The sequence below is a fragment of the Podarcis filfolensis genome, assembly GCF_964270895.1.
Source record: "Podarcis filfolensis genome assembly, chromosome: 13".
Classification (NCBI taxonomy): Eukaryota; Metazoa; Chordata; class Lepidosauria; order Squamata; family Lacertidae; genus Podarcis; species Podarcis filfolensis.
Window position 1 is genome coordinate 23,546,659 of NC_139615.1, and position 25,827 is coordinate 23,572,485.

Below are 25,827 nucleotides of genomic sequence, written 5' to 3' on the forward strand. Positions count from 1 at the left end.
GAGTGCTCACTGGAAGGACAGATCGTGAAGCTGAGGCTCCAATACTTTGGCCACCTCATGAGAAGAGAAGACTCCCTGGAAAAGACCCTGATGTTGGGAAAGATGGAGGGCACAAGGAGAAGGGGACGACAGAGGATGAGATGGTTGGATGGTGTTCTTGAAGCTACCAGCATGAGTTTGATCAAACTGCGGGAGGCAGTGGAGGACAGAAGTGCCTGGCGTGCTCTGGTCCATGGGGTCACGAAGAGTCGGACACGACTAAACGACTAAACAACAACAAAAGCGAAGAACTTATACAGATGAAAGTGATATAAAACAAACATCAAACAGCAATACATAAATAAGGCTCTTACATGAATGATATAATTTACACAAGTGTCCTAAAATAAATAAAACAGAGCACTGTCATACTGAACTTCTATGTTTCAGATTGTGTCAGCAGACAACCTTTTCTGAAGCTTGGTATTTGTTCTGGCTTATCTCTACAGCAGTTCTTTCAAATGTATTGACACTTAGGAACTAAAACTTGCAGCTAAAACAAAAACATCAACTAACAAGAACTTACAGTGCTGCAGACATTCCTAACTCATTTTAAAACTTATGGGGAACATCATAAGATTCAGGGCCTTAGAGAAAGGAGACAACAGGCATAACCCAAATTACTCTGAGATAATGAATTTGCTGCCCACAATAGTGGCCACGTCTTGCCTCAAATCTCCCACTGAGTATGTGCAACCTTGTTATACTGCTATACATAAGTGGATTACCTTCTGCCCTCGTAACAACATGTAGTAGATTCCAGGTCAGTATCCCAGAGGCATTAAAGAGATGTCAGAAATTTGTTCTAAGAGTGGCACTCAACCTCTCATGAAAAAATATTTATTTGTTCACTGGCAAATAGTCTCTTGGTAGACTTGTCTTACCTGGAAGGAAGCATTCACGTTTTTCAAAATGTCTCTGGTCTTTTAATGGAGGAATTTGGGGGCAATTGGAGAGAAACATGTATATATACCAAAATGTTTATATGCATTTAATTTAGCAGATGCCAATCCTAACCTAAACCTAAACTCCCATCATCATTTACCATTGTCCACACAGACTGAAACTGATGAGAGTTGAAGTCTAAAACAGATGGAAGGCATCAGGTTGGCTAAAGTATAAGTTTGTATGAAGAGCTATCACCAAGAAGTTTGTGCTTAGGGATGAAATTCAGAAAAGGGATTCTTAGAAGAGCCCTTCAGATTCAGCATTTTCCACAGGGCAACCTTGATATCTTTGTTCCTCAAGCTGTAGATCAGTGGATTCATCAGGGGTGGAACCACAGAATATATAACTGCAAACGCCAAATCCAGATCAGATTGTGAATTAGCGGGAAGCCTGAGGTAGGCAAAAATTCCAGTGAATACAAACATGGAGACCACAATAAGGTGGGGAAGGCACGTGGAGAAGGCCTTTTGCCTTCCCTGCACCGAGGGAATTCTCAGCACTGTAGTGAAGATTTGGACATACGTTACAATGATGAAAATGAAGCAACTGAGCACTATGCTAACACTCAGCACAAGAACACCAACTTCAACTAGGTATAAATCAGTGCAGGAGAGCTTGAGCAACTGTGGGATTTCACAGAAGAACTGATCAACCACATTAGAGCAGAAGGAGTTTGCAAAAGTGCTACTTGTGTGTACTATTCCATAGACAAGGCCGCTTATCCACGCACTTGCAACCATTTTCATACAGGCTACTTTGTTCATTATTGTCTCATACCGCAGCGGGTTGCAAATGGCAACATAGCGATCATGTGCCATCACTGTGAGGAGGGCAAAATCTGATGCTACAAAAAAGAGTAGGAAGAAAACCTGGGCAACACATCCAGAATGAGAAATCAATCTGGTATTAAAGAAAGAATTAACTATGGATTTAGGTATAGCTACAGAAATTGAACCAAGGTCCAGCATTGCTAGGTTCATCAGGAAGAAGTACATGGGAGTGTGGAGGTGATTGTCAGAGACTATTGCAGATATGATGAGAAGATTTCCAGTCACAGTTGCTAAGTACAATGCCAGGAATACAAAGAAGTGCAAGAGCTGCAGCTCTCGAATCTCAGAGAACTCCAGCAGTAGAAAATGGGACACAAAACTCATGTTGGCTGTAGTTTCCATCATTACAAATTGTATGCTATGTCAAAGAAAAGGAAAAGAAATAGATACATGTAACACTTCACTAAAATCTGCCAAGTACAGAAGTTAAGCAATGGTACTTGATTTGCATTCATGTCAACATTTGTGGTCTAGGTGCTGGGTAGCATGGGTCTTACCTGAGATACTTGAGGAATTCAATTTCTGTGAATTCTGAGGTGAACTCAGTTGATCTACCCCTGCTAGACTCTTGTGCAGATCATGGCAAGATTATCCTTTACATTCTGCATTCTTTTGAATTCTGCAATACAGTTCCAACTCAACGCCCCTCCCCCCCAAAAAAACCTCTACTGGAATGTGTATTTGGATACAATATATTTAGAAATGCATATACTGATGTAAGATGTATAAGTATACATTTTATATCCATGTATGCATTTCTAAATATATTGTATCCAAATACATACCACATTTGGATTAAAGTAAATATATACGTTATATAAAAATACTTTACAGTGGTACCTTGGTTTACAACCATGATCCGTTCTGGAGGTCCGGTTGTAAACCAAAACAGGTTGTAACCCAAGGCACGCTTTCGCCGATGTCGCCTCCAAAAAAGAATGGGTTGTAATCCAAAAAAAAGGACACGCATCCAGGTTTGATGTGGTTGTAATCCAAAATGGTTGTAAACCAAAATACCACTGTATAATAAAATAGAAGTTGGAATCCAGATCGTAATCTGGGAGTACTCCTACATTCCAATTTATCACTAGCAGTGGTTCCCAACCTTTTTGGGGGGCCAAGGTCCACCTAAGCATCTCTATAATCCTGATTCCCTCCCCCCCGACATATAATTCTTATTATTCAAAAAGTGAACTCCTAAAAGAAAGAAGATTCCACCTAAACATTAGGAAGAACTTCCTGACAGTAAGAGCTGTTCAACAGTGGAATTTGCTGCCAAGGAGTGTGGTGGAGTCTCCTTCTTTGGAGGTCTTTAAGCAGAGGCTTGGCAACCATATGTCAGGAGTGCTCTGATGGTGTTTCCTGCTTGGCAGGGGGTTGGACTCGATGGCCCTTGTGGTCTCTTCCAACTCTATGATTCTATGATTCTATGATTCTATTCACATGGAGGAAGTCTAAAAGGCCATTGACTTGGTCTGACTCATTCTCAGATTGCCCCCCTTAAAAATGAAAATGCTCCCCTCTTGGGCGTGTGCCCCACGTTGGGAACCATGGCACTAGAGTCTCAAGTCTCTGTAGCCAGGGGTGCTTATGCCTGGTTGGTATATGACCATTATTGGGCCATGATAGCATAGCCTCAGTTGTCCATGCTCTAATGACCTCCTATGTAAGTTATTTAAAATGTACTCTGCATGGGGCTGCTCTTGAAGATGGTCCAGGAGCTACAGTTAGTGCAGAAAATAGCTGCTAAGTTGGTAAGTGCAACAGTCTGATTGGACCATGTGTCCAAATGTGTTTTGGCTTTAACAACCCTCTGCACTGGGGTATGTATATTGTAAAAGCAGTGCTTTTACATGTCTCAGTATGTGTTTCAACAGCCGTCCTTTATTACAATATGATTATATATCTCCAAGTTTGCAGCAGCGTGCGTGAGCCCAGTTACACGCTATATCAAGCCTAGTTTTCCCCAATAGCTCCTCTGGCATAAGTTACAATGCTTACTATTAGGATTGCTCTGCCTATGCTCTGTAAAAGACCACTCTATTTCTATTAACAGAATGCTTTAATTAAACTAGCAGTACAAACACAAAATGCTTCACTTGAGCCCAGGATAACCATTTTAAATTTTCTAATTCAGTGAGTTCAGCGTTAACATAAATATCTTCCCAAAATAGTTTTTCTGACTATAGTAGTTCCTAACTGAGTGGATCTTCCCCTAATAGTTAAACTCAAAGTGTACTGAAAGTTGTGCAGAATTTCGAATGCGCTACAGCCCCAGCCCCACCAATTTCACATGGGTTCTCACCCCTTATTCTGCAAAGAGGCTTTCCATAGGTTACAAACTGCTGCCTGAACTTCCTTAAGGCAAATTATGTTAGGATTCAAATAAGAGTTTTTAGTGGCTACAAACTCACCAAGTCAGAACCACAAAGGCATACCATAATTAAGCTCCAATCAATTATAATCATTATAAGAGTTTCCTTACTGCTTTTCCAATATATCTGAATATTTCAATTTCATTTAATTTTACAGTGCAGTCCAAACCCAGGCTTTACCAAAATGATGGAATTTGGATTTGGTAGATCTCAGGCATTCCCATCTGAGCTGGGGCTATGCTAGCATATGTTCTTTACCCCACCTGAGCTAGAAGTATACTGGCATAAGTCCCTCAACCTCAGCTCCAAAAGGCAGATTTCCATGAACCATGAAGCTGTCCACAGAAAACTACACTAGCAATTCCTAAATTTTCATTATATAAATAACTCACCATTTTCTTTCTAGACAATGCAATCACCAGATGCAGCTTCTTCATTTGCTGCTTCCAAGTGATGTGTATCTGTCTAGCTATCCAGGATGTTTTGAAGTTCTTCAGCTCTTCTTTGTTTTGAGACTCATGAAGATCTTTTTAAATGGATAATACAAATTTGTCACCCTGAGGCAGAGTTTTGTTAATCAGTTTATGTGAACCTTGAGCCTTGGTCCCAAGAGCCTCAAATAATCCCCCCAGATAAGCACACAGATAAACGTTAACTTACTTGCACTGTGCACTATTTCAAAGTTATCTACCCCTCAAAATGTCTCTTTCTGTACTACAATAAAGATGTAAAGGCTCATTGGTAACTAGTGTATGGATGGCCTTCTATTTGAATAGTCAGAGGGTAGTGCTTTTATGTTCTCTATTTGATATATACTTACAATTACTGAGTGCCAAGATCCAGGTTTGGGGCAAGTATACACTTCGATGAAAGAACCCCGGCAGAGATTTCAAGTCACAAAATATGTAGGAAAGTAAAGTATGGAAATATAGGCTGCTTGACCTTTAAAATATGCCCTTCAAAGTGAGTTCCAAAGTTTCATTTTCTCTCAGCATAGGAAAATACCACATTTTTGTAAGTTAAAAATTGGTTTCCATGTAAACTCTTCAAAGGTCAGGTTCACATGCTTTTCCATACATCAGTCAAAAAAGTTGCACATGCAGTAAAATCAGGCTTAGTTGCAAAGTGGCAGAAGTTATTGGTACAGAAACTCAATAGTTATAGGTATAGGAATTCAAAAGAGGCTTGTTAGAGCCATGTGACTTAGCCATGTGATGCACCCATGACCTTATTTGCCTCTCCTTATACACCAAGGGAAAGTTCCATGCCTATAATGTAATGTATAGTTTCAGTTGTAGATAAATATAAAATGTTATTAAACCCATTTAGAGGATAAGTTGTCAATGGTAGAAATCCAAATGAATTTCCCCCCAAATTGTCTATGGGGGGTATTACTTGAAATACTTAGGTAGGCAATAAATGAAACACCAATTTAATTAAAGGCATGTATTTGCTAAACAAGAACAAAACAAAGCAAAGTATATAAATTCAGATAACTTTGAGTTACTGGAAAATTTCCTCCAGAGCAGTAGTACATCATTTTACTCCTTCGGTCAAAGGCTGGCATTGGTATCTCTTTAAGCAGGGGCACTACTGGTCCTAATATACTATCTCAGTGTGAGAATATGGTAGACAGCCACATTCTTGTGGCCAATCAGGGAAGGACCAATGATCTACATCAAAAGGGTAGCAAGCTACAATCCCCACTGTCAGTCTTATATGCATTTATCCCTGTCATGTCCATGATCTTGCTAACCCATAAATCAATCACAAATCTTGGCAATCAGCCCAGATTGACCCCATGTACTGATAAGATACACCACCACAATCATGCCAGTTATCTCTATAGTCCAAAAATAAGTTCACATTCCATTATATGACATCTACCACATAAAGTTAATTCCTCAAAACAATTCCTAAAATGTCAAAATATTGCAGTGGCTGTCCATTAACTAAGCAGATTCAAGGTTTTATACATGTCCGACATAAGACCCCAGAGGTGTAACATGTTCAAATGCCACTTTTTCAACATGATCACAACATGCCTTGAATATTTTATAATACACCTACATCACCCTATTGTTTTGATGATTAATGGGGCAGTGAGAACTGTCATGAGTTACTTGGACTAGGACTTGCCTATGTACTAAGAATCTGATCTGTAAAAAATGTTACTTGGAGGAAGAGAGAGAGAGAGAGAGAGAGAGAGATTCCACATACTTTTGTAAACTAAGAAAATCTTTAATAAAAATACATTAAAAAAAGAAAAGAATGCCAGAGGAAGCTGTTCTTCATGTTCCATCTTTAGAGAGAAAACACGATGTTGTATTATTATTATTATTATTATTATTATTATTATTATTATTATTATTATTTGAAAGAATTTCAATTATAAAGAAATAAAATGATACAGAGAAAAAAGGGGGGAAGTGATGGGGAGAAGAACAAAGATGTGTATAAGAAAAATACACAGAGGTACCTTGGTTTAAGAACAGCTTAGTTTATGAACAACCTGGATTAAAAACGCTGCAAACCCGGAAGTAGGTGTTTTGTTTTCTGAACTTTGCCTTGGAAGGAGAACATGTTCCGCTTCCTGTTGAATGTGTTCCATTTGTAAATTGAGTCCCCTGCTGCTATGGGAAAGCACACCTTGGTTTAAGAACGCTTTGGTTTAAGAAGGGACTTCCGGAACGGATTAAGTTCATAAACCAAAATACCACTGTATATACAAAAATGTAATGTAATTTACTCCCATACATTCTTATGTAAATAACCTCCTACATTCTGTATAAATTCATTCCAAATATTGTCATATTTATCCAAAGAAAGTCTAAGTCTGTAAACAGTCCGTTCACAAGTTGTGAATGTTGTCATATTGTCGATCCATTGATTAAAGGGTATCATATATTTATTCTTCCAATTCATGTATGTTGTATGATTTCTATGATGGTGACCCAAGTATGGAATCACTTCCAAAAATGGGTACTCTTAGCACCAACATACCATATATATTTTTTATACAAGGTTAAAACTTTATTGTTTTCTCAGGCATTTTTTATTATGATATTTCTAACCAGGTGGAATGTCTTTATTCCTCTTCATTTCATTGTATTGTTGATCTGTCATTTCATAATGTATTTGTCATTTTACATTTATCTCAATACTCTCCTAAATTACTGATTTTTTTTAATGGAAGGGATGGATAAAATATAATAAATGCATTTTTTTAAAAAAAGAAATCATAGAGCACCATTGCTTAGATAAAGGCTAAGACCTGTGGCTACACACACAGTTAAAGAAGAAAACTGGATGATGTGTTTTGGCTAAAACCTAATAGCTTTGACAAGGCAGCCTTGATCTCCTTGTTTCGCATACTATAAATCACTGGATTCAACATGGGTGGAACCATAGAATATACCACAGTAAATACCAGATCCTGATCAGAAGGAGTGTTAGATGTAGGCCTCAGGTAGGCAAAGAATCCAGTAAATAATAATGTGGAGATAACAATGAGGTGAGGAATGCAAGTTGAGTAAGCCTTTTGCCTTCCCTGCGCAGAGGGAATTCTCAACACTGCATAGAAAATCTGCACATAAGTTACAAAGATGAAGGTAAAACAGCCTAGCCCAATGATAAAGCTCAGCATAACAGCTCCAATTTCAATTAGGTATAAATCTGAGCATACAAGCTTCAGTAACTGTGGAATTTCACAGAAGAACTGATTGACAACATTGGAGCAAAATGGGGCTGCAAAGGTGCAGCTGGTGTGTAGTACTGCATGGAAAAGACCACTAGTCCATACACATGCCAGCATTTGTATGCAGGCTTGCTTGTTCATCACCATCTCATAGTGCAATGGATTGCAGATGGCAACATACCGATCATAAGCCATGAGTGTGAGAAGGAAGAAGTTGGATGATAAAAAAAAGAAAAAGAAGAGTACTTGAGCGACACATCCAGAATAAGAAATGTGTCTAGTATTTAAGATAGAATTGGCTATGGATTTGGGGATAATAACTGAAATAGAACCAATGTCCTGCATGGCCAAGTTCATCAGAAAGAAGTACATGGGAGTGTGAAGGTGATGGTCAATAGCTATTGTGCAAATGATGAGAAGATTTCCTGATATAATTGCCATGTACAACACCAAGAACCCAATAAAGTGTAGAATTTGCAGTTCCCGAATCTCAGAAAATTCCAGGAGTAGAAATTCAGTCACTGAGGTTGTGTTCCATTGTTTGCCCTCAACAGTCTGTTGCATAATTTCTGCAGAAGAGAACATAGTGGAAATTATAACACTTATGATCTACTCTGCTAACAATGTCAATGTCAATTTCAATAATTCAAATTATGATGATTTTGCTTCCAGCCTTCTCACTCTGTTTTGTTTTGTACTTCAGGTCAGAGGAGGAGGAGGAGGAGGAAGAAGAAGAAGAAGAAGAAGAAGAAGAAGAAGAAGAAGAAGAAGAAGAAGAAGAAAGTCAGATTAGCCTCAACCAGGGGCCAGGGCCTTTTCAACACTGGCTCCAGCCTGGTTGAACACTCTGTCTCATGAGACCAGGGCCCTGTAGGATCTGATTTCTTTCCGCAGGGCCTGTAAGACAGAGTTGTTCTGCCTGGCCTTTGGCTTGGAACCAGCCTGATCCCCTCCCCCTCTTTCCTTTTCCTTCTGTGATGTAACCCTTATTTGGGGACTTCCCTGGCTTTTCTGGCCCACGTAGGACCAGTCTGGATAGTTGGCTTTGGTGAGCATTTGACCTTTTCTCCCCCCAAACATTTTTTGATCTGGGCTTCCACTGAAATGAGGCTGCATTTTAAGTAGTATTTTAATCTTGTTTTTAAGTTGCATTTTAATCAATTGTTTTTATACCTGATGTTAGCCGCCTTGAGCCAGGTCTTGGCTGGGGAGGGCGGGGTATAAAAAGAAAGAAAGAAAGAAAGAAAGAAAGAAAGAAAGAAAGAAAGAAAAGAAGAAGAAGAAGAAGAAGAAGAAGAAGAAGAAGAAGAAGAAGAAGAAGAAGAAGAAGAAGTTGTTGAGCTACCAAGGTCAAGACTGGCGTCTCATTCTATAAACACTCACACTACTGCTGCAGCAGCTACTGCCTCCAATAGATAGATTATTAGGAGCACCATATGCAAAGGACTTTCTTTCTTTTATCTAGTCTTTATTCATTTATTCAAACATGTGTAGTAGAACTATGATTTATTCAGACACTGGAAAAGGGAAGCATTAAAGAGAAGAACAGATCAAAAGAACAATAAATTATTATAGTACATAAATCGGATTCTCCTAAATTGAGGGTCTGTGTTGTGCATGGGCCTTGGGACGCTCCCTTCCACCTGTGGAGGGGGGTGAGTCCCGTGCCCAAGATGGCCCCATGATCACACCAGGGCCTGTTGGCCAATTAAGGAAAGGTGGTGTGATTCACCTGGCTTTGCGACACCAAACACCCACCCGCCCTGTATTTTAGGTGTCTGCTTTGGCCTTGCTCTGGACTTTGGTTGGTCACCTGTTTTGGAACGGGGGCCAGGTAGGATTTTTTTCCACTTGGCAGATTGGCACTGGCCATTTGGTTTTTGCCTACCTCTTAGCAATCGTCACAACTTTGTAAGGTTTGGCGGTTAAGCATTGGCTTAGTGAGATGCGGGGGAGGGGAGGTGCAGCCATCACCTGCCCCTCCAGGTACAAGGGTATTCTGTTAGAAGAATTCACGGGTCTGGGTCTCGTCTAAAGTCCACTAGAGGGGCTAAGGCCATGCAAGGACCACAGGAATCCGGGGGTGAGCTTCAGTTGGTTGCCATCAACGGAGCTCCCTCTTTTAGTGGTTTACCTTTCCAGACTCCCTGCAAGGCAGGCAGGAGTCAGATATAGTGTTGCCAATGCCTAAGCCAATACCACTCACATTCTGTATTCAATAAAGTTGTGTCCTAAATTTGCCCATTAACATTTAAACTAAAATATTTGTGTCAATGTGTCTTTATTATTTGGGGGGGGGGTATTCCGGGGCCTTGAGGCACAAGCAGTAAATGCATCAGGGAAAGAAAATTGAATCAAATTGTTCATCCTTAGTTTTATAATAAGAATATGTATCATCATATGTCCAGTCTATGAAATGAGAGCTGGACAATAATTCTTCATCTAGCAATAGCTTTGGGCAAGAAAGCTCTGAGGTTTTCCATCCAAAAGTGATTCCATTCACTTCAGTGGAGGAACTAATCAACTTATCCAAGTGATAAAAATGCACATTGTCTTCATTCTCAGAATATGCTTGAATCAAAATGAATAGAGTATATGTATACTGTAAAGCACTGATGGGCGCAAAACAACAGAAATAGTAATAAAATTGATTGTGGAATGCCTTCCCTTCTCATGTTGGGTTTTAGACTGCAGTCAAAAATGTGTTTTTGTGCCTAGACTTCTGATAATTCTGTGATTGGTGGAGATGGATATGCTCGCCCCATTGGATCCATTTGTTTTGTTGTTAATGTTTTAATATTTTACTTGTTTTATATTATTTGTTTGTTATTATGTTTATTATATTGTACCCAACTATAGATTTATTCTTATTGAAGTGTGGGTTATGAAATATTTAAATAAAATAAAGCTGGTTTTATTTGCACCCATTGTACCCATCATACACTATCACTAACCTTAGTGTCATTACAGTAAAGTAAAACTCAAGAACTTGGAAAACTTGAAACATTGTTAGATAATTTCTTTTCCCTTTCTGACACGTGTTTCCATATGAACTGGGAAAGAAAACGGCAAACAGCCTTAACTGAAACATTTCTGCAACATAGATCTCTTTATTCTAAGTCCTCTGAAAATATCCCAGCATCTAGACGGACAGCTGAGATACACTGAAAAGCTAAGATGCATTCCAGTCTACTGCAGTACCATTAGTGACACAAAGAGGGATGAAACAAAAAAGCATTTGGGAAAGAAAAAAGAGAAGATATTTAAAGGAGGTGATTGGTGTGCAGAAAGGTTGTACTGTTTCACATGACATATCAACATGTTCAAAGAGCTCTTCATCCAGGAAGCAACCCCTATATGCACAACATTCACATAGCAGCAATAACGTATCACCTTGAAAGAAGTTGTGCTAGTATACAAAGTACTGGGAAGGAGCTGTCACTTAGTAGGAGAACAAAGGGACATCAGTTCAGACCACTGGTGCATCTAGTTCAATGTCATCCACATTGATTGGCAATGGCCCTGCAGGATTTCAGATAGAACTCCTTGTTAGCATTACCTGGAGATGCCAGAAATTTAACCAGGAATCTTCTGCATGATCTTCAATCCCAGAGATCTCTAGTTAAATGTACAAGTAACAGATGATGGTTAAGGTGCCTGCTGAAAGTCGAGACCCTAAGAAGATGCTGATACTCAGAGTAGACAAAATTGGACTGGATGGAATGACTTAAAGTAAGGCAGCTTCATTTGTCCACTGCACACACAAAAACCAACACTGATTAAAGAACCATTTAGATGTGAGGCTGGCCCACATGGAACACATTAACAACCTTCTAAAGCCTTTGCATTGGCTTAAATTGGCTCTTGTGCAGAGAAGAAGAAGAAGAAGAAGAAGAAGAAGAAGAAGAAGAAGAAGAAGAAGAAGAAGAAGAAGAAATACACTAGGGGTTTGGGGGGGGGAGGAATACACATCATACATAATGCTAGTAGCATGAACAACACTCACTGTGTACATCATTAATAATACATGGTAATACCCACGCAGAAGCATCAAATATGGTGCTCATTTTTAGACTGTCTGCATAGTTGGAGTGATCCATGTTATAAGTAACTTGCAGGCATTCTGACAAATGCTCAAAGCCTCCCTGTCACAAGAAAACCTCTATCTCTAAAGTTATATCTATAAATAACTTACAATTCTTTTTCTTTGATGATTTCTTCTAGCTCCAGATGCAGAATCTTCTCTCAGATTTTAGAGCACTGTGCCACTAACCAGTCATGACAACGAACAATTCTTTCTGTGGTGGCAGTAACTAATTTATACATGTTTTGTATTGCTGGAGACATATTCTCAAGAGTTCGGTTGAACAGCTCTAGAGACATGTAGTGGGAAAAAATAACTTTGTGGTCTGTGGTTCTGCCTATATGATTTGCAGAGATTGGCTCTATGTAGGGGCATTAGAATGACAGAACATGTGAGTGGTTGTCCCCCCACATATATGATGACAATTTTACATGTTTTAATATGAAATGTAGGAACATGTTCGATGACATGATGCATAGAAGTCTGAGTATTGAGGCGTTTCTCCCTTGAAACACTGAGCGTTTGTAGGTCAGTAAGCAGTAGCATCTTTCTAGAGGTGATGTTGCTCTTAGTGGGATGGGGTAAGGTGGTACCAGTGAGAATGGGGAAGCTTGGAGTTGGTGGTAATGGTCTCACAGGTTCACACCTCTGTGGCTGCCCCTGCCCTGGAGCTCCCAAACCTTGCCACCACCTCTTCTTGCCACTGCTGCTTCCCACAACCTACCAGTGATGTAGTTAAGTTAAACAAATAAAGGATTATGAGGGATGAATGGATAATTTGGGGGAAGCCAATATCTCCTCCCATTTCCCTCCCTGGTTTGTGATATTGGGATCTCATATTTGATCAAATTTCTCTGTTTCCTATCCAGCTACCCTGTTCCTCAGATCAGGAAAGCATAAGGTGAACAGTTTAAAATCTAGGGAGGTGCTATGAATATGACCATTAATAGTAGTGGAAGACAGAACATGTGAAACCTTAAAGTGGGTATTTCTGAGTCAAATTACCCTTCCCTATGACCCATGGTGTTTTTCAGCAGAGAAGGGGCAATAAGAGAAAGTAGGCATCTCTTTGTGTTTTCAGTGATTAGAAAAGAATGAGAATGTTGTATGATATATTTTCCTTGGGAGAGGACAAAAGGAGCTTTTTTTTAATCCCCATTTGGTGACGGACTATTACAAAACAGAATATCAAGCTCTAACTATATTTGTAACATGGGGGATATTCAGTAATCCATTTATTTTCCGTGGTGACATAAATGCTACTTGCAAGAGAGTGAGTTAGACTGAGAAAATGGTGAAGTGAGAAAGTGCTGCAATCTGGTCCAATTTGCTACATCTTCATCACCATCAAGAAGTTGTTGGGATACTGCCAGGGAGATAGAGTCCATCTGAGCCCCCAAGCTCGGAGCCGGACGATCCATCGACCTCCCGTAGTCACGCAGTATCAGCTATTTAGCGACACTAAGCCTCTGGCTTAGAGCACACTCTAACAGCAGAATTCACACAGCAAAAGTTGCACAAGCATGAGAGCATATTTACAGTATATTTGGCGTTGGTCAGAACAAAGAAAACATGACCGTCTGCTCCGACTGCTCAGGCAAAAACAGCAGAAAACGAAAGGAACAGACAAACATAAACATCCTGTGAACAGGAAATACGCAGGCTGTGACACAAACATCCTGCTCCCTTTTAAGGTGGAACGGAAATATCCTAACATCCTCCCCCTTTCCGTGTAACCTGTAGTACCTGTGGTTCAACCCAATTGCAACCTTTGTACGTAAACCTTAAGTTGTTCTCTGTTAACAACCTTAGACAACAGATCAGCAGGAATTTCACTTCCTGGCATGTAGGACACCTGAATGAGTCCTTTCTGAATACACTCTCTTGCACGATGTAGCTTAATCTGCAAGTACTTGGTCCTTTGCTTGCAACTCTCTGAGTTCAGCAAAGCCAAACAAGATCTATTGTCTTGATACACTTGTATAGGACATTTCACAGAAACCCCAATGTCCTTAAACAGTTGCATCAACCATTCACAATCCATGAGTGAAAATGACAGAGCATTGAGTTCTGCTTCACAGGAACTTAGGCTAACTGTCGTCTGCTTTTTGCACAACCAGTCAAACAGGCAGTGGTTGTACATGTAGCATACTCCAGAAGTGCTTGTACCATCCGTGGTGTCACTTCCAAAACTTGCATCTGCAAAGATTTCAAGACCTCCAGTCTTCTGACTGGTGAACCTCAGCCTGTAGTGCATAGTCCCTTTCAAATAACGGGCTATGCGCTTCAGAGCTTTCCAATCCTGAACAGTAGGATTGTTAGCATGTCTGCTAAGCAGGTTAGTGCTTACAGCAATGTCAGGTCTTGAACATCTAGCAATGAAATTCAACTTGCCTAGAATGCATCTGTACAGCGTTGTGTCAGAAAACGCTTCAGCAGTACTGTCTACCTGGTAACCTGTCACCATCGGTGTGTCTGCTGGGTTTGCATCAACCAAATTCAACCTGGTTAATACATCAGCAATTTTCTGTGTTTGGTGTACCAGAAAATTACCTGCTTGGTCCCTCTCCACCTGCAGAGAAAGATAGTTGGATACCTCACCAAGATCCTTCATGTCAAAGTGCTCCTTCAGCTGAGCTAGGGTGCTTTGGTAGAAAGCCTGATTCTTCCAAAACATCAGAAGATCATCAACAAAACATAAACAATACAGTTTGTTTTGCCCCTCCTCCTTGACAAACACACACGGATCAGCTTTGCCCTGGTGAAAACCTAGAGAAAGCAACGTTTCAGTGAGTTTTGTGTTCCAACACCTGGCACTCTGCTTGAGACCATATAAGGATTTCCGCAGTTTACAGACCACTCCCTTCTGTATCTGCATCCCGTCAGGTGGAAGCATGTACAGCTCCTCCCCCAAAATCCCATACAAAAAAGCTGTATTTATGTCATGATGGGAAACATGCAGTTTCTCCTCCGCAGCGATCTTGAGCATCAGCCGAATGCTCTCATATTTGACCGTGGGTGAGTAGGTCTCGTGGTAATCCTGCCCTGGTACCTGTGAAAAACCTCTGGCAACCAATCTGGCTTTGTGTCTGACAACCTTGCCATTCTGGTCTGTCTTGGCCTTGAAGACCCATTTGCTGCCAACCAGTCTCATCCCTGGGACTACCGGTACCAGTTCCCAAGTTTGGTTCCTGTTCAAGGAATCAACTTCAGCCTTCATGGCATTAAGCCAAGGCTCAGCATCTTTAGAGGTTAACTCCTGGACCTCTTTGAAGCTTGAAGGTTCCCACACCTTCTCTGAGCTACTAAAAACCTCTTTGGAGGTTTGCCTTTGGTCGCCCTTTCAGACCTGCGAACCAGACGCAAGTCTTCTGGACTCATCTCCTCCTTCTTAGGAGAAAAGTGACCAATGGTGAACAGTGGTTCTTCCAGTTCATTGTCAGACGCATCAGATGGTCTGACTGAGGCCTTTGCGCTCTTGTAGTCTGCTGTGTCATCACTGTCACTGACAGCAGCAGCAGCGCCGCCCACTGAACTGGAATCCGAACTCTGATCATCATCATCCTCATCCTCAGTTTCCTCAGTTTTCTCAGCATGATCTGCTTTCTTCACATCACCTTCATCCTCCTCTGGGTAACTCTGGAAAATTCCCACATTTTCCCCCCACTTAGGATTGTACTCAACACTCCTTGTGAACTTTATGGATTTAGAGTTAGTCATCCATACTCTGTATGCACCTTTTTCGTACCCCATGAACAAACCATGTGCCCCACGCTTCCCAAGCTTGTTGCTTTGTGGGGTGTGTACCCACATGTCAGAACCAAAGATTCTCAAGTGCTTGGTGTTAGGTTTCTTACCAAACATTTTCTCATAGGGAGTGCAGCCGATAGGTGATGACAGTCTGCGATTAAAAGTATAAACAAAATTCGAGAGAGCCTCCCCCCAAAACTTCTCAGGGAGGTTGGCATCATGCAACAAGGTTTTTATTCCTTGCAGCAACGTTTGATTTGCTCTCTCCGCAAGCCCATTCATCCATGGCGATCTAGGCATTGACAAGTCATGCTGGATTCCCTTCTCAGTCAGGAAAGCTTCAAACTGCTGAGAAGTGAACTCCCCGCCCCGATCAGTAAACAGACAGCCAATACGTTTACCATGAGCATTCTCCAACCAAGCACAGAATGCCTTGAACCTAGGAAATGCTTGCGATTTCTGCTCGAGCATAAACACATGAATGTACCTGGAAAAAGAATCAATTAGAACCATGAAGTACCTTGCTCCTCCCAAAGAGGGCGCTAGAGGCCCAACCAGGTCTGCGTGAACTAGCTGGTAGGGTTTGGAAGCCTGCCTGCTAGACTCCTTGCCTTTTGGAGCAACCTTCACCTTGTTCTCTGCACAAGATATACATTTCATGTGAAATTTACAAGGTTTGATGTCCAAACCTTCAACCAACTCAGGCATCTTGGCTAGCGCTTGCCAAGAGAGGTGACAAAATCTTCTATGTGCATCGTGAATGCATCCTGCATGAAGAACCTTGTTAGTTTGTGCAACACAACAAGAATCAGCATTAGATATAACAGCATTGTCCTCATAAGTTAGACAGAACAAACCATCCATCAACTTTGCACGCAAAATGTCCTCTTTGCCTTTTCTGATGACACAGACAGTCCTCTTGAAGGAAATCTCAAAACCACGCCCATTCAGCTGTGGGACACTAAGCAAATTGTCCGCAGCTCCTGGAACAAAAAGTACATCTCTGATGGTAGTATGCAGACTTGCAAGTTTCACAGTCCCAACTCCTGCAGCTTACAAAGTCCTTCCATCAGCCAGGTGGATCTCTCCATCTTGAGGTGTGAAGGAGATGAACAGATGGCGGTCTTTGGTGAGATGGTGCGTGCACCCTGAATCCACAATAAACCTGGCTTTGGCTTTTGCCTTTGGTGAAGCAGTGCCAGCAAACAAAACCTTGTTTTCCACTGGCGTGGGCTTTTGCTGCTTGCCCCCCTGCTCCTGGCCATCAGACTTGCCTTTAGCCTTTGGTGAAGCTGTGCCAGCAAACAAAGCCTTGTTTTCCACTGGCGTGGGCCTTTCACCCCCCTTCTGTTTCGGGCCATCTGCAGGCTTTTTCCTTTGTTTACTTCTGGCCTTCCAGCCTCTGCAAAGTTGACCTTGGCTCCCATGGGAAACAGAGCTCTCAGCTGCCGACTCCTTGGCTCCCCCTGGAGACTGGAATGCTGCCTGGGATGACATCACAGTCAGCTCCCCCTGCAGCTTGCAACCAGTGCCCTCGGCATCCCTGCATTCACTCGCATTCTGGGAAACAGCCAGGACCTCCGATGCAGTCAAACTCTGGGCTGGGATGACTGGCAGATGGGCTATCTTCAAAGCATTCCACATCTGACGTGCAGTCGTGTTGCCAGCTAGCGTAGCAATTTCCTCCAGAGAGACGGACAAGACTATTACGTCTATGGCTCTCGAATTCTGAGCCTCCCATCTCCCTGTCAGAGGAACTGGAGGGGCTTCACTTACAGTTTGCCACACTCCAAACTGACGCAGCAAACTCTCACACCATTTTGCCCAGGTCTCATAATTGTTCCGATTTAACTTTGGGCACTCAGCAGCTTCAGAGGCTTGGAAAAACTCCATTCCAGCTCTTAACGTCAGCCGTGAGTCTTCTTCACTTCAGAGGCTCCTTATCTTGGCTCCTCATAAATCTTGAGGCCTGCTTGGCTCGGCTCCCAGGCCAATTAGGCCAGCCGGACATCAAAGAGGCTGCCGCGGCAACAGAAAAGCCTCTGCTTTCGCTTTTCCCACACATACCTCAGCAGTCTGTCGCAGTCTTACTCTCCTGCAAGTGCCGTGAATCTGGGCCCATAACCTGTTGTTGGGATACTGCCAGGGAGATAGAGTCCATCTGAGCCCCCAAGCTCGGAGCCGGACGATCCATCGACCTCCCGTAGTCACGCAGTATCAGCTATTTAGCGACACTAAGCCTCTGGCTTAGAGCACACTCTAACAGCAGAATTCACACAGCAAAAGTTGCACAAGCATGAGAGCATATTTACAGTATATTTGGCGTTGGTCAGAACAAAGAAAACATGACCGTCTGCTCCGACTGCTCAGGCAAAAACAGCAGAAAACGAAAGGAACAGACAAACATAAACATCCTGTGAACAGGAAATACGCAGGCTGTGACACAAACATCCTGCTCCCTTTTAAGGTGGAACGGAAATATCCTAACATAAGTTCCATGCCTGTAATGTGATTTATCTTTTAAGCTGTAGATTGGCCTCTTGGAATAATGGTGTTGCTCCAAGTAAATCTCAACCCCCCCCTCTCTTACTCATTCGTCAACAGCACCACCAACCCTTACGGTTGCTGTGTAAGGCCATCTGTCTCCAAACCCTTTGCTCTCCTACTTTTAATGTTCTCCGGGTTCTGGGAGATGGTGGGTCTGGAACGCATTCTACTGATAACGTGTCAGCTCTGGCTCTTCCTCTTCCTCCTCTCCCTTTATTTCCCCTCATCTTTCTTTGAGCTGTGACATCCCTCGAACTCCTTTTGTAATTCAGAACTGCCTTCTTCTTCTCTGGAAGGGTCAGGCTGAGGAGGCAGTCTCCACCATTCCTTCTCTGTCCAGTCCCTGACAGATACTGAGCTAGCAAATGTGGGACATTGTAAATCACTTGCAAGCAAGGTGGTGTACCACAAAAACATATAGTTTAAAATCATAGGTTATAAAAAAAAATGTACATAACCATTATTATTTTTAAATAAAAACAGATCATAAAAGCAGCAAATCACATACATTCTGTATAGTATACAATATAAAATGGCTCAGTCACCCTTTAGAGAAAGCACTTTTAAAGATGTAAGACTTTGACTTCCTCCTGTTCATGTATTAAGACTGTCAAGAGGAAGCCTGCCTTTGTGCTCCATCATTAGGAAAAGAGCATCATGTGCATACAAAAGAGAGGGTCTTGTCTGGGGAGCACCAACTAAGCACGAACACTGTATCCTTTTTTTTGGAGCAAGGTTAACCCATTTTTAGATTGGTGTATTTTTAAACAGGTTGCATGGTTTTGTTCCTCTTAATTTTTATTGTATTGTTGGTTTGTTGTTTCATTTATTTTGAATAAATAAAAAAGGGGGGAAGATAAAAATGTAATAAATTTATTAGAAATCATTGTGCATCACTGTTGAGATGAAGACTTAAACACATACAGTTAAAAAAGACTTGATGATGTACTTTGACTAAAACCTAATAACTTTGACATGGCAGCCTTGATCTCTTTGTTTCTCATACTGTAAATCATTGGATTCAGCATGGGTGGAACCATTGAATATACCATAGTAAATACCAAATTCAGAACAGAAGTAGACCGCAGGTAGGCAAAGAATCCGGTGAAGAATAACGTGAAGATGACAGTGAGGTGGGGAATGCAAGTTCAGTAAGCCTTTTGCCTTCCCTGCGCAGAGGGAATTCTCAACACTGCATAGAAAATCTGCACATAAGTTACAATGATGGGACTTCCGGGGTGGCGCCATCGGCAATGGCGGACTCCCTCTGAACTGGAGTGACCAGCTCCACGCAAAACGGGTCGTATCCGCTACGGCGAAGCGGGGACCCTTTAAAAAATCACAGGCGGATGAAGCCTGTGACCATGGGACTCGGCGGGCACCTTTAGCACCCCCCCCAACCCGCAAAGGAACCCATTAACAGGCTCCAAAGCGAAGAGGGGGAAGTGGTGCGGTGCTGTGAGTCTACTGCTTTTTCCATGGAGCGAAGCCGCATAGCCGTTGCCGGAGAGCGCTGCCTTTTTCCTGGGACAATTTGGCATCTAAAGAATCACCCGTGAGTACTTGAAACTTGAACAATTGGACTTTAAATAAACACATGAGTGTGTTTAATAAAAAAATAAAAAAGGAAAAAGAGGCTGCATAGAGGCATGTCCAAGGCCATGACATGGGAAATGACATGTATGTGCACACACAACAGAAAGTCCTGCTCACCTCAGCTGGCCAAAAGCATTCTCCCAGATGCAGCAACATGCAGCTGACAGGACAGGGTTTCCACAAAAAGAGAAAAATGCTTGATAGAATTGCCATGTACAAATATGAAGAATATGCAGATCCTGAACCTGTGAGAAATTGAGGAGCAGAAGCCGCCCAGGCCCAAGGGCAAGTCCAAGCCCAAGCTGCTCCCCAGCAAAAAAACCCAGACATTTCCATTAAAATATAAAAATCCACCTGGATGGCATGTTGCTTCCCAAAATGAGGACATGTCCAGGTTTTTCTGGACATATGGGAATACTACATCATTATCAATTCAGGGAAAGTCTCCATGCTAGAGGTAATCTGTAATGAAGGTGCAGAATATGAATTTCCATACATATGAAGTTCCTATTCACATGCTTTTTCATATTCACATGCTTTCTCATCATGGTGCTGACTGAGATTATCTGCACAGTAGACCTGATCTGTGTTACTGGCTTGCATGCATTACTCTAACTGCCCAAAGTGTCCCTGCCACAAGGAAACCACTCTCTAGAAAGTTATATCTATAAATAACTTACAAGTTTTCTTCTTCATGGATTTATTTCAGCTCCAGAAGCAGTATTGTCTCTACCATTTTAGAGTACTGTGTCCCTTACCATTCATGGCAATGAACAATTCTTTCTATGGCAACAGTAGATGTCACCATAGGACAGTGACTAATTTATATACATGTTTTGTGTTCCCAGAGACTTATTCTCAAGAGTTCAGTGCAGCAGTGGAAACGCACTGAGGCATACACTAGGAAAAAAATAACTTTGTGGTCTGTAGTTCTGCTGATATAATTAGCACAGGTTGACTCCATGTAGGGGTATTAAAATGAAAGAGAACTCATGAGACTCAAGTTCTTCTTGGCATGCATATACACACAACATTTTCCAATTTTTAGTTTGAGATGTAGGGGCATGTTCTATGACTTGATGTGCAGAGGTCTGAGTACTGTCATGCTTCCCCCTTGAAATAATGCGATAGCATGTGAATAGGAATTTCATATGTATGGAAATTCATATCCTGCACCTTCATTACAGATTATGTTACAATTATGGTGCAGTGGGCTGTGCTTCTACTATCATAAAGCCACTTCCGCGATAAACAAGGAGGTGGGGTTGCGGGCGTCACGCCCCTTCCCCAGCCCCCGCGATACCTAAGGGACTCCCCGCCCGTGTCATACCCCGGGCCAGCCAATCGGCTGGCTCCAGGGGCGGGGCCTCGGCTATTTAAACCAGCTGCAGCCGAGGCTCCTCCTCTTTTCTCTGCTGCAGCAGCTGACCCGGTTTTGGTAGGGGTACTGTCCTATTGTTATGCAAATGAAGGAGGAAGGAGCGGCATCACCCCCCCAAGCAAGGGTAGTCCGGTAAAGGATTCCGGGGGGCGTGGCCTTGTCCTAAGCCTAAGGAGGTGTGGGCCCATGGCACGCCCCCACGGGGTGACGCCCAGGGGAGGTCCTAGTTGACGTGCCTCAGCAGGACTCCTCCCCCTGGTGATTAACCCTTCCGGCCTCTAGCCGGTTAGTAGTTTAGGACCAATGCCTAAGCCAATACCGCTCAATTCCTGTAATCAATAAAGTTGTGGCCTAATTTGACCCATTAACCTGAATTCTTGTGTCCTGTGTCTTTATTTCCTTGGGGGGAGGTGGGAACTTGCCACGCAATGGGATTTTCACTCTGAGTAAATATATGAACTTGGCCAAGAAGGTCAAACATTTAGCTGTTAAACAACAGTGATATGCATCAGGATTCAGGTGATAACAAAGATAAATTTGGGAATGTGGGTAGACCTGCCTTATGCTGATTCAAACCACAATATTCTTGTTGGCAACAGCTATCCAGGATTTCAGGTAAGGGTCTTTCCCAGCTGTACCTGAGCATGTGGACTGAACCCTGACTTGCAGAGTAGATACCCTGCCATTGAACTATGGACCTTTAAATTTCTGACCTTTCACCAGTAGCCCTCATTCTTGGTCCCTCATATAACCTTCTTGATTTGCGTTAAGTGAAAATGATTTGAACTTTGATGTTCTCTTTGTAACAGAACAAACCAATGCCATAACTTTAGAACTTTCCCCATGTAGACGTTTTAATGGCTGCACTCCAGTTACACAGAAGCTAGTATGGGCTGCTTCCAACAAAATATTAAAATACAACAGTCTGTCAAACATTAAAAGCTTCCCTAAACAGGGCTACCTTCCCTACTCCAGGACATTGACTCTTATAGAACATTACAGGTTGCCAGATTCCTGAATTCAGTTCTTTCATATAAAAGACTTCATGGAATGCTGCATGACTATTAAAAATCTAGTAAACTCTATCCACCATCTTTATATTCAAGGCCACAATATGGTACATCTAGAGATTGTATGTAACGTGAAGGAGATTATGCGTTGAAATATTTTAGTTGATATTTTAGAATGTAAAATGCTATTTTATTTATTGATTGGTTTTGCCTTGTGGGCTTATAGCCGAATAAAGTATTATCTATCTATCTATCTAGGGCTACCTTCAGATGTCTTCTAAAAGTCTGGTAATTTCTCTTTGACATCTGGTGGGAGGGCATTGCACAGGGCGGGTGCCACTACCGAGAAGGCCCTCTGCCTGGTTCCCTGTAACTTCTAGAGCCATAGCTTCTTCACACACCCTTGTTATACAGACAGGCAAAAGTCATTATCACAGATCAGTGACACATTTCCAGCTTGGCAAAAATACCGAAGGAGGGCTCAGAACAAAGTGAGTAAAGAATGTGTCCAGGAGTGGAGCAAGGCCATTGTGTGTCTTTATAATTAGATATAGCCTAAGAAGACTCCTGAGGGCTGAATAGAGAGGTTCCAAACTCTTGATGTAGAGATATCCAATGTCAACATGTGCAGCATTCTTCATTATGTACTATACTGCTCCCTGTATAATTCTCTTAGGAATATATTTCTGAGAGGAATTCTTTAAAGAGTTTCCTTCTTGAATTGTAGGGAGAGAATTTGTTATTTGCTCAAGGTTGGGGATAAACACATTACACTCATACGTTGGATCCCGAATGTCTCAGAAGCCGAACATTCCATCTCCTGAACAATCGAAAACCAGAAGTGAGTGTTCTGATTTTTGAACTTATTTTGGAAGCCAAACATCTGGTGTGGCTTCCATTATTGGTTCCAGCACACCTGTGCAATCGGAAAGCAGTCAGAAGCTACACCTTGGTTTTCGAACGTTTCAGAAGTCGAACAAACATCTGGAACTGATTCAGTTCAACTTCCAAGGTACGACTGTACATATAAAGTTTCTATGTCTGTCTTAGCAGCCCAATGTATTATACAAAAGTTCCCATGTCCTGTGGACCAGATATGCTAAAATGTATCCTAATACTATTTGACGCGGGTGGCGCTGTGGTTTAAACAACTGTGCCACTTGGACTTGCTGATCAGAGGTTTGGAGGTTTGAGGCCCTGTGACAGGGTAAGCTCCCATTGTTTGATCCTAGCTCCTGCCAACCTAGCAGTTCGAAAGCAGGCAGTGCAAGTAGATAAATAGGTACCGCTCTGGCGGGAAGGTAAACAGTGTTTCCATGCACTGCTCTGGCTTCGCTAGAAGTGGCTTAGTCATGTTGGCCACATGACTCAGAAAAACTGTCTGTGGAAGCAGACAAATGCCAGCTCCCTCGGCCTGTAAAGCGAGATGAGCGCCGCAACCCCAGAGTCATTCGCAACTGGACTTAACTGTCAGGGGTCCCTTTATCTTACCTTTACCTTATCCTAATACTATTTGTAGTTCTATATTTTTGTGATAACCAATGGTTCTTAGCAAATAAATTGGACTAAATGCATGAGCAGGGATAGATTTTGTTCCTTTCAGTGTCCTGACATTCTAAGATAAACAAACAGAGCCAGTTTTTCCTAATTACATTAGTAAAAAATACAGACCAGAGAGTCACTTAATGTCCCTGCTACTGAGCTATGTTGGACTCCTGAGAGCAAATCTCTAGGAACACAAGATAGATATTAATAAACCTCCTTAGCATGTTGTCAATTTTATATTGCCTTCATATACCAAAGTGATGGTGAACATTTGTACAATTTCAGTAGTGACTAGATAGCTCTAACAGTGCTGAAGGAGAAGTGCATCTGAAGTTGAAAGAAATATCTGAAGGAGGAGGAGGGACTGTGATTCATTGATAGAGGACATGCTTTGCAGGCAGAGCCTCAAACTCAGAACCTTGCAACCTCCTGGAAATGCTGGGGAAGACACTTTTGTGAAAATCCCAGAGAGCAGATGCCAACCAGTACAGACAATACTCGGGTGGATGTATTTGTGGTCTGACTCTTTATAAGGCAGGTTTCTTTTTTAAAAGGTAGGAATATATTCCATTAACAGTTTATGAATTGCTCACCTAATAAAAATAAGGTATACTGTATACTCCTCCCCACCAGAAAGAAACACCTTGGTTTTTCCCCAATTAATACAATATCTTTCCCCCTCATCACTCTGTATGTCCATGGCACACAGGCATATATCAGAGTACTTATATGAGTTGTATGCCTGAACACGGGAATATTCTTATACCAACATGTGAATCTTGGCATACATTCAAGGTAATCTGTAATGTAACCACAGCAATTTGGAATAAGCTGGCTTTAAATTTACTTTCCTTTTTTTTTGTTAAATTCCATTTTCTTAAATATAAAAAGATTACAAAATACCAATTAATATTTCAACACTTAAAAGAAGACAAGCAAAGAGAAGGAAGGAAGCATACATAGATCTGGAAAAAGAAAAGTTAAGTAAATGAGTAAATAATGAATTGTTTAAACTATTCATAAATAAATAACCAAGTGAGAAGACAAATCCTTACAAATTTAATAAATGTTAAAAAAAGAAAGACACAGCGGTTTTATAAATCATGCAGAATTCAGATCCACCTTAATTGAGGAAGACCACAACCATACCTTGCATTACATTCATTAAACTGGTGGTGAGGAACTGGTGGCCCTGCAGCTGTTGCTGGACTCCAACTTTGGTCAGCTCCATTCCTTAAGTCAGGGATGGAGGGAGTTGTTGTCCAGCAACATCTAGAGGACAACCTGACTCTCTCTCTTTCTCATAAAAGGCAGAAGGGGATGGGGAGAAGTATTGTAGCCTATCATCCTTCACTAACTATTCCAAAATTTCTTGAACAATGCATATTTGTTTTTTCTCTCCCTTTTCTTACCCATAAGGTCCAGGTCTGTTTGCTTAAAGTTGCAAATTCCTATAATTTGATGTACAGTACCATCCTCTTAAGTGAGGCAATTCTCCCCCTCCACTGCCAATATTTTGCAATGAGTAGCAAAGCGGTTAATATCATAGAGAACACAGAAACTCACTCTCTTTAGGAACCATGCCTTTCAAACACAACTAAAGTTGGAGCCTTCAAAAAGCTTTATTAAAGACTTATGCAGTGGCAGACCTATATTTTTGGGGTCCTGCTACTACATCTCATATTTTGATTAAAACTGCTCTACTGGATTATCTCACGTGTCAAAGTCACTGGTGTAGATAAATATTTCCTATGCCTTATAGTTTACAAAGTTAACGGGGGGATGAAAAATAGAGAACTGTCATATACATGTGTGAATAAAGTCTCTTCTGGAGCCTCTCTGGGATTAGGGGCGCTGAAGCTTCATGAGTTTCATAGTAGATTTACACCTGGACCTATGACTCCCCCATCATGGTATTTGCTGGAATCAAAAAGCTATAGCAAAACAGACCTGATAAACCCTTAACACATGGAATATGTTGCTACTGTGCCCACTCTGATAAGGATAGGAAGAGCTGCTTCCCTG

At 41.7% G+C, this 25,827-nt stretch overlaps 2 protein-coding genes across 2 annotated transcripts; both read right to left on the bottom strand.

Annotated features, from left to right (window-relative positions):
* Positions 1 to 1,196: 1,196 nt before the first annotated feature.
* On the bottom strand, positions 1,197 to 25,033 carry LOC310747418 (olfactory receptor 14I1-like; the record flags this gene model as incomplete). Its single annotated transcript, XM_083581781.1, has 3 exons — positions 1,197 to 1,856; positions 8,136 to 8,458; positions 24,952 to 25,033. The coding sequence occupies 3 exons, from the start codon at positions 25,031 to 25,033 to the stop codon at positions 1,197 to 1,199; spliced, it is 1,065 nt and encodes a 354-aa protein (XP_083437907.1).
* Positions 7,485 to 8,084, bottom strand: LOC310748571 (olfactory receptor 14A16-like; the record flags this gene model as incomplete). Its single annotated transcript, XM_083584423.1, has 1 exon — positions 7,485 to 8,084. The coding sequence occupies one exon, from the start codon at positions 8,082 to 8,084 to the stop codon at positions 7,485 to 7,487; it is 600 nt and encodes a 199-aa protein (XP_083440549.1).
* Positions 25,034 to 25,827: the final 794 nt, after the last annotated feature.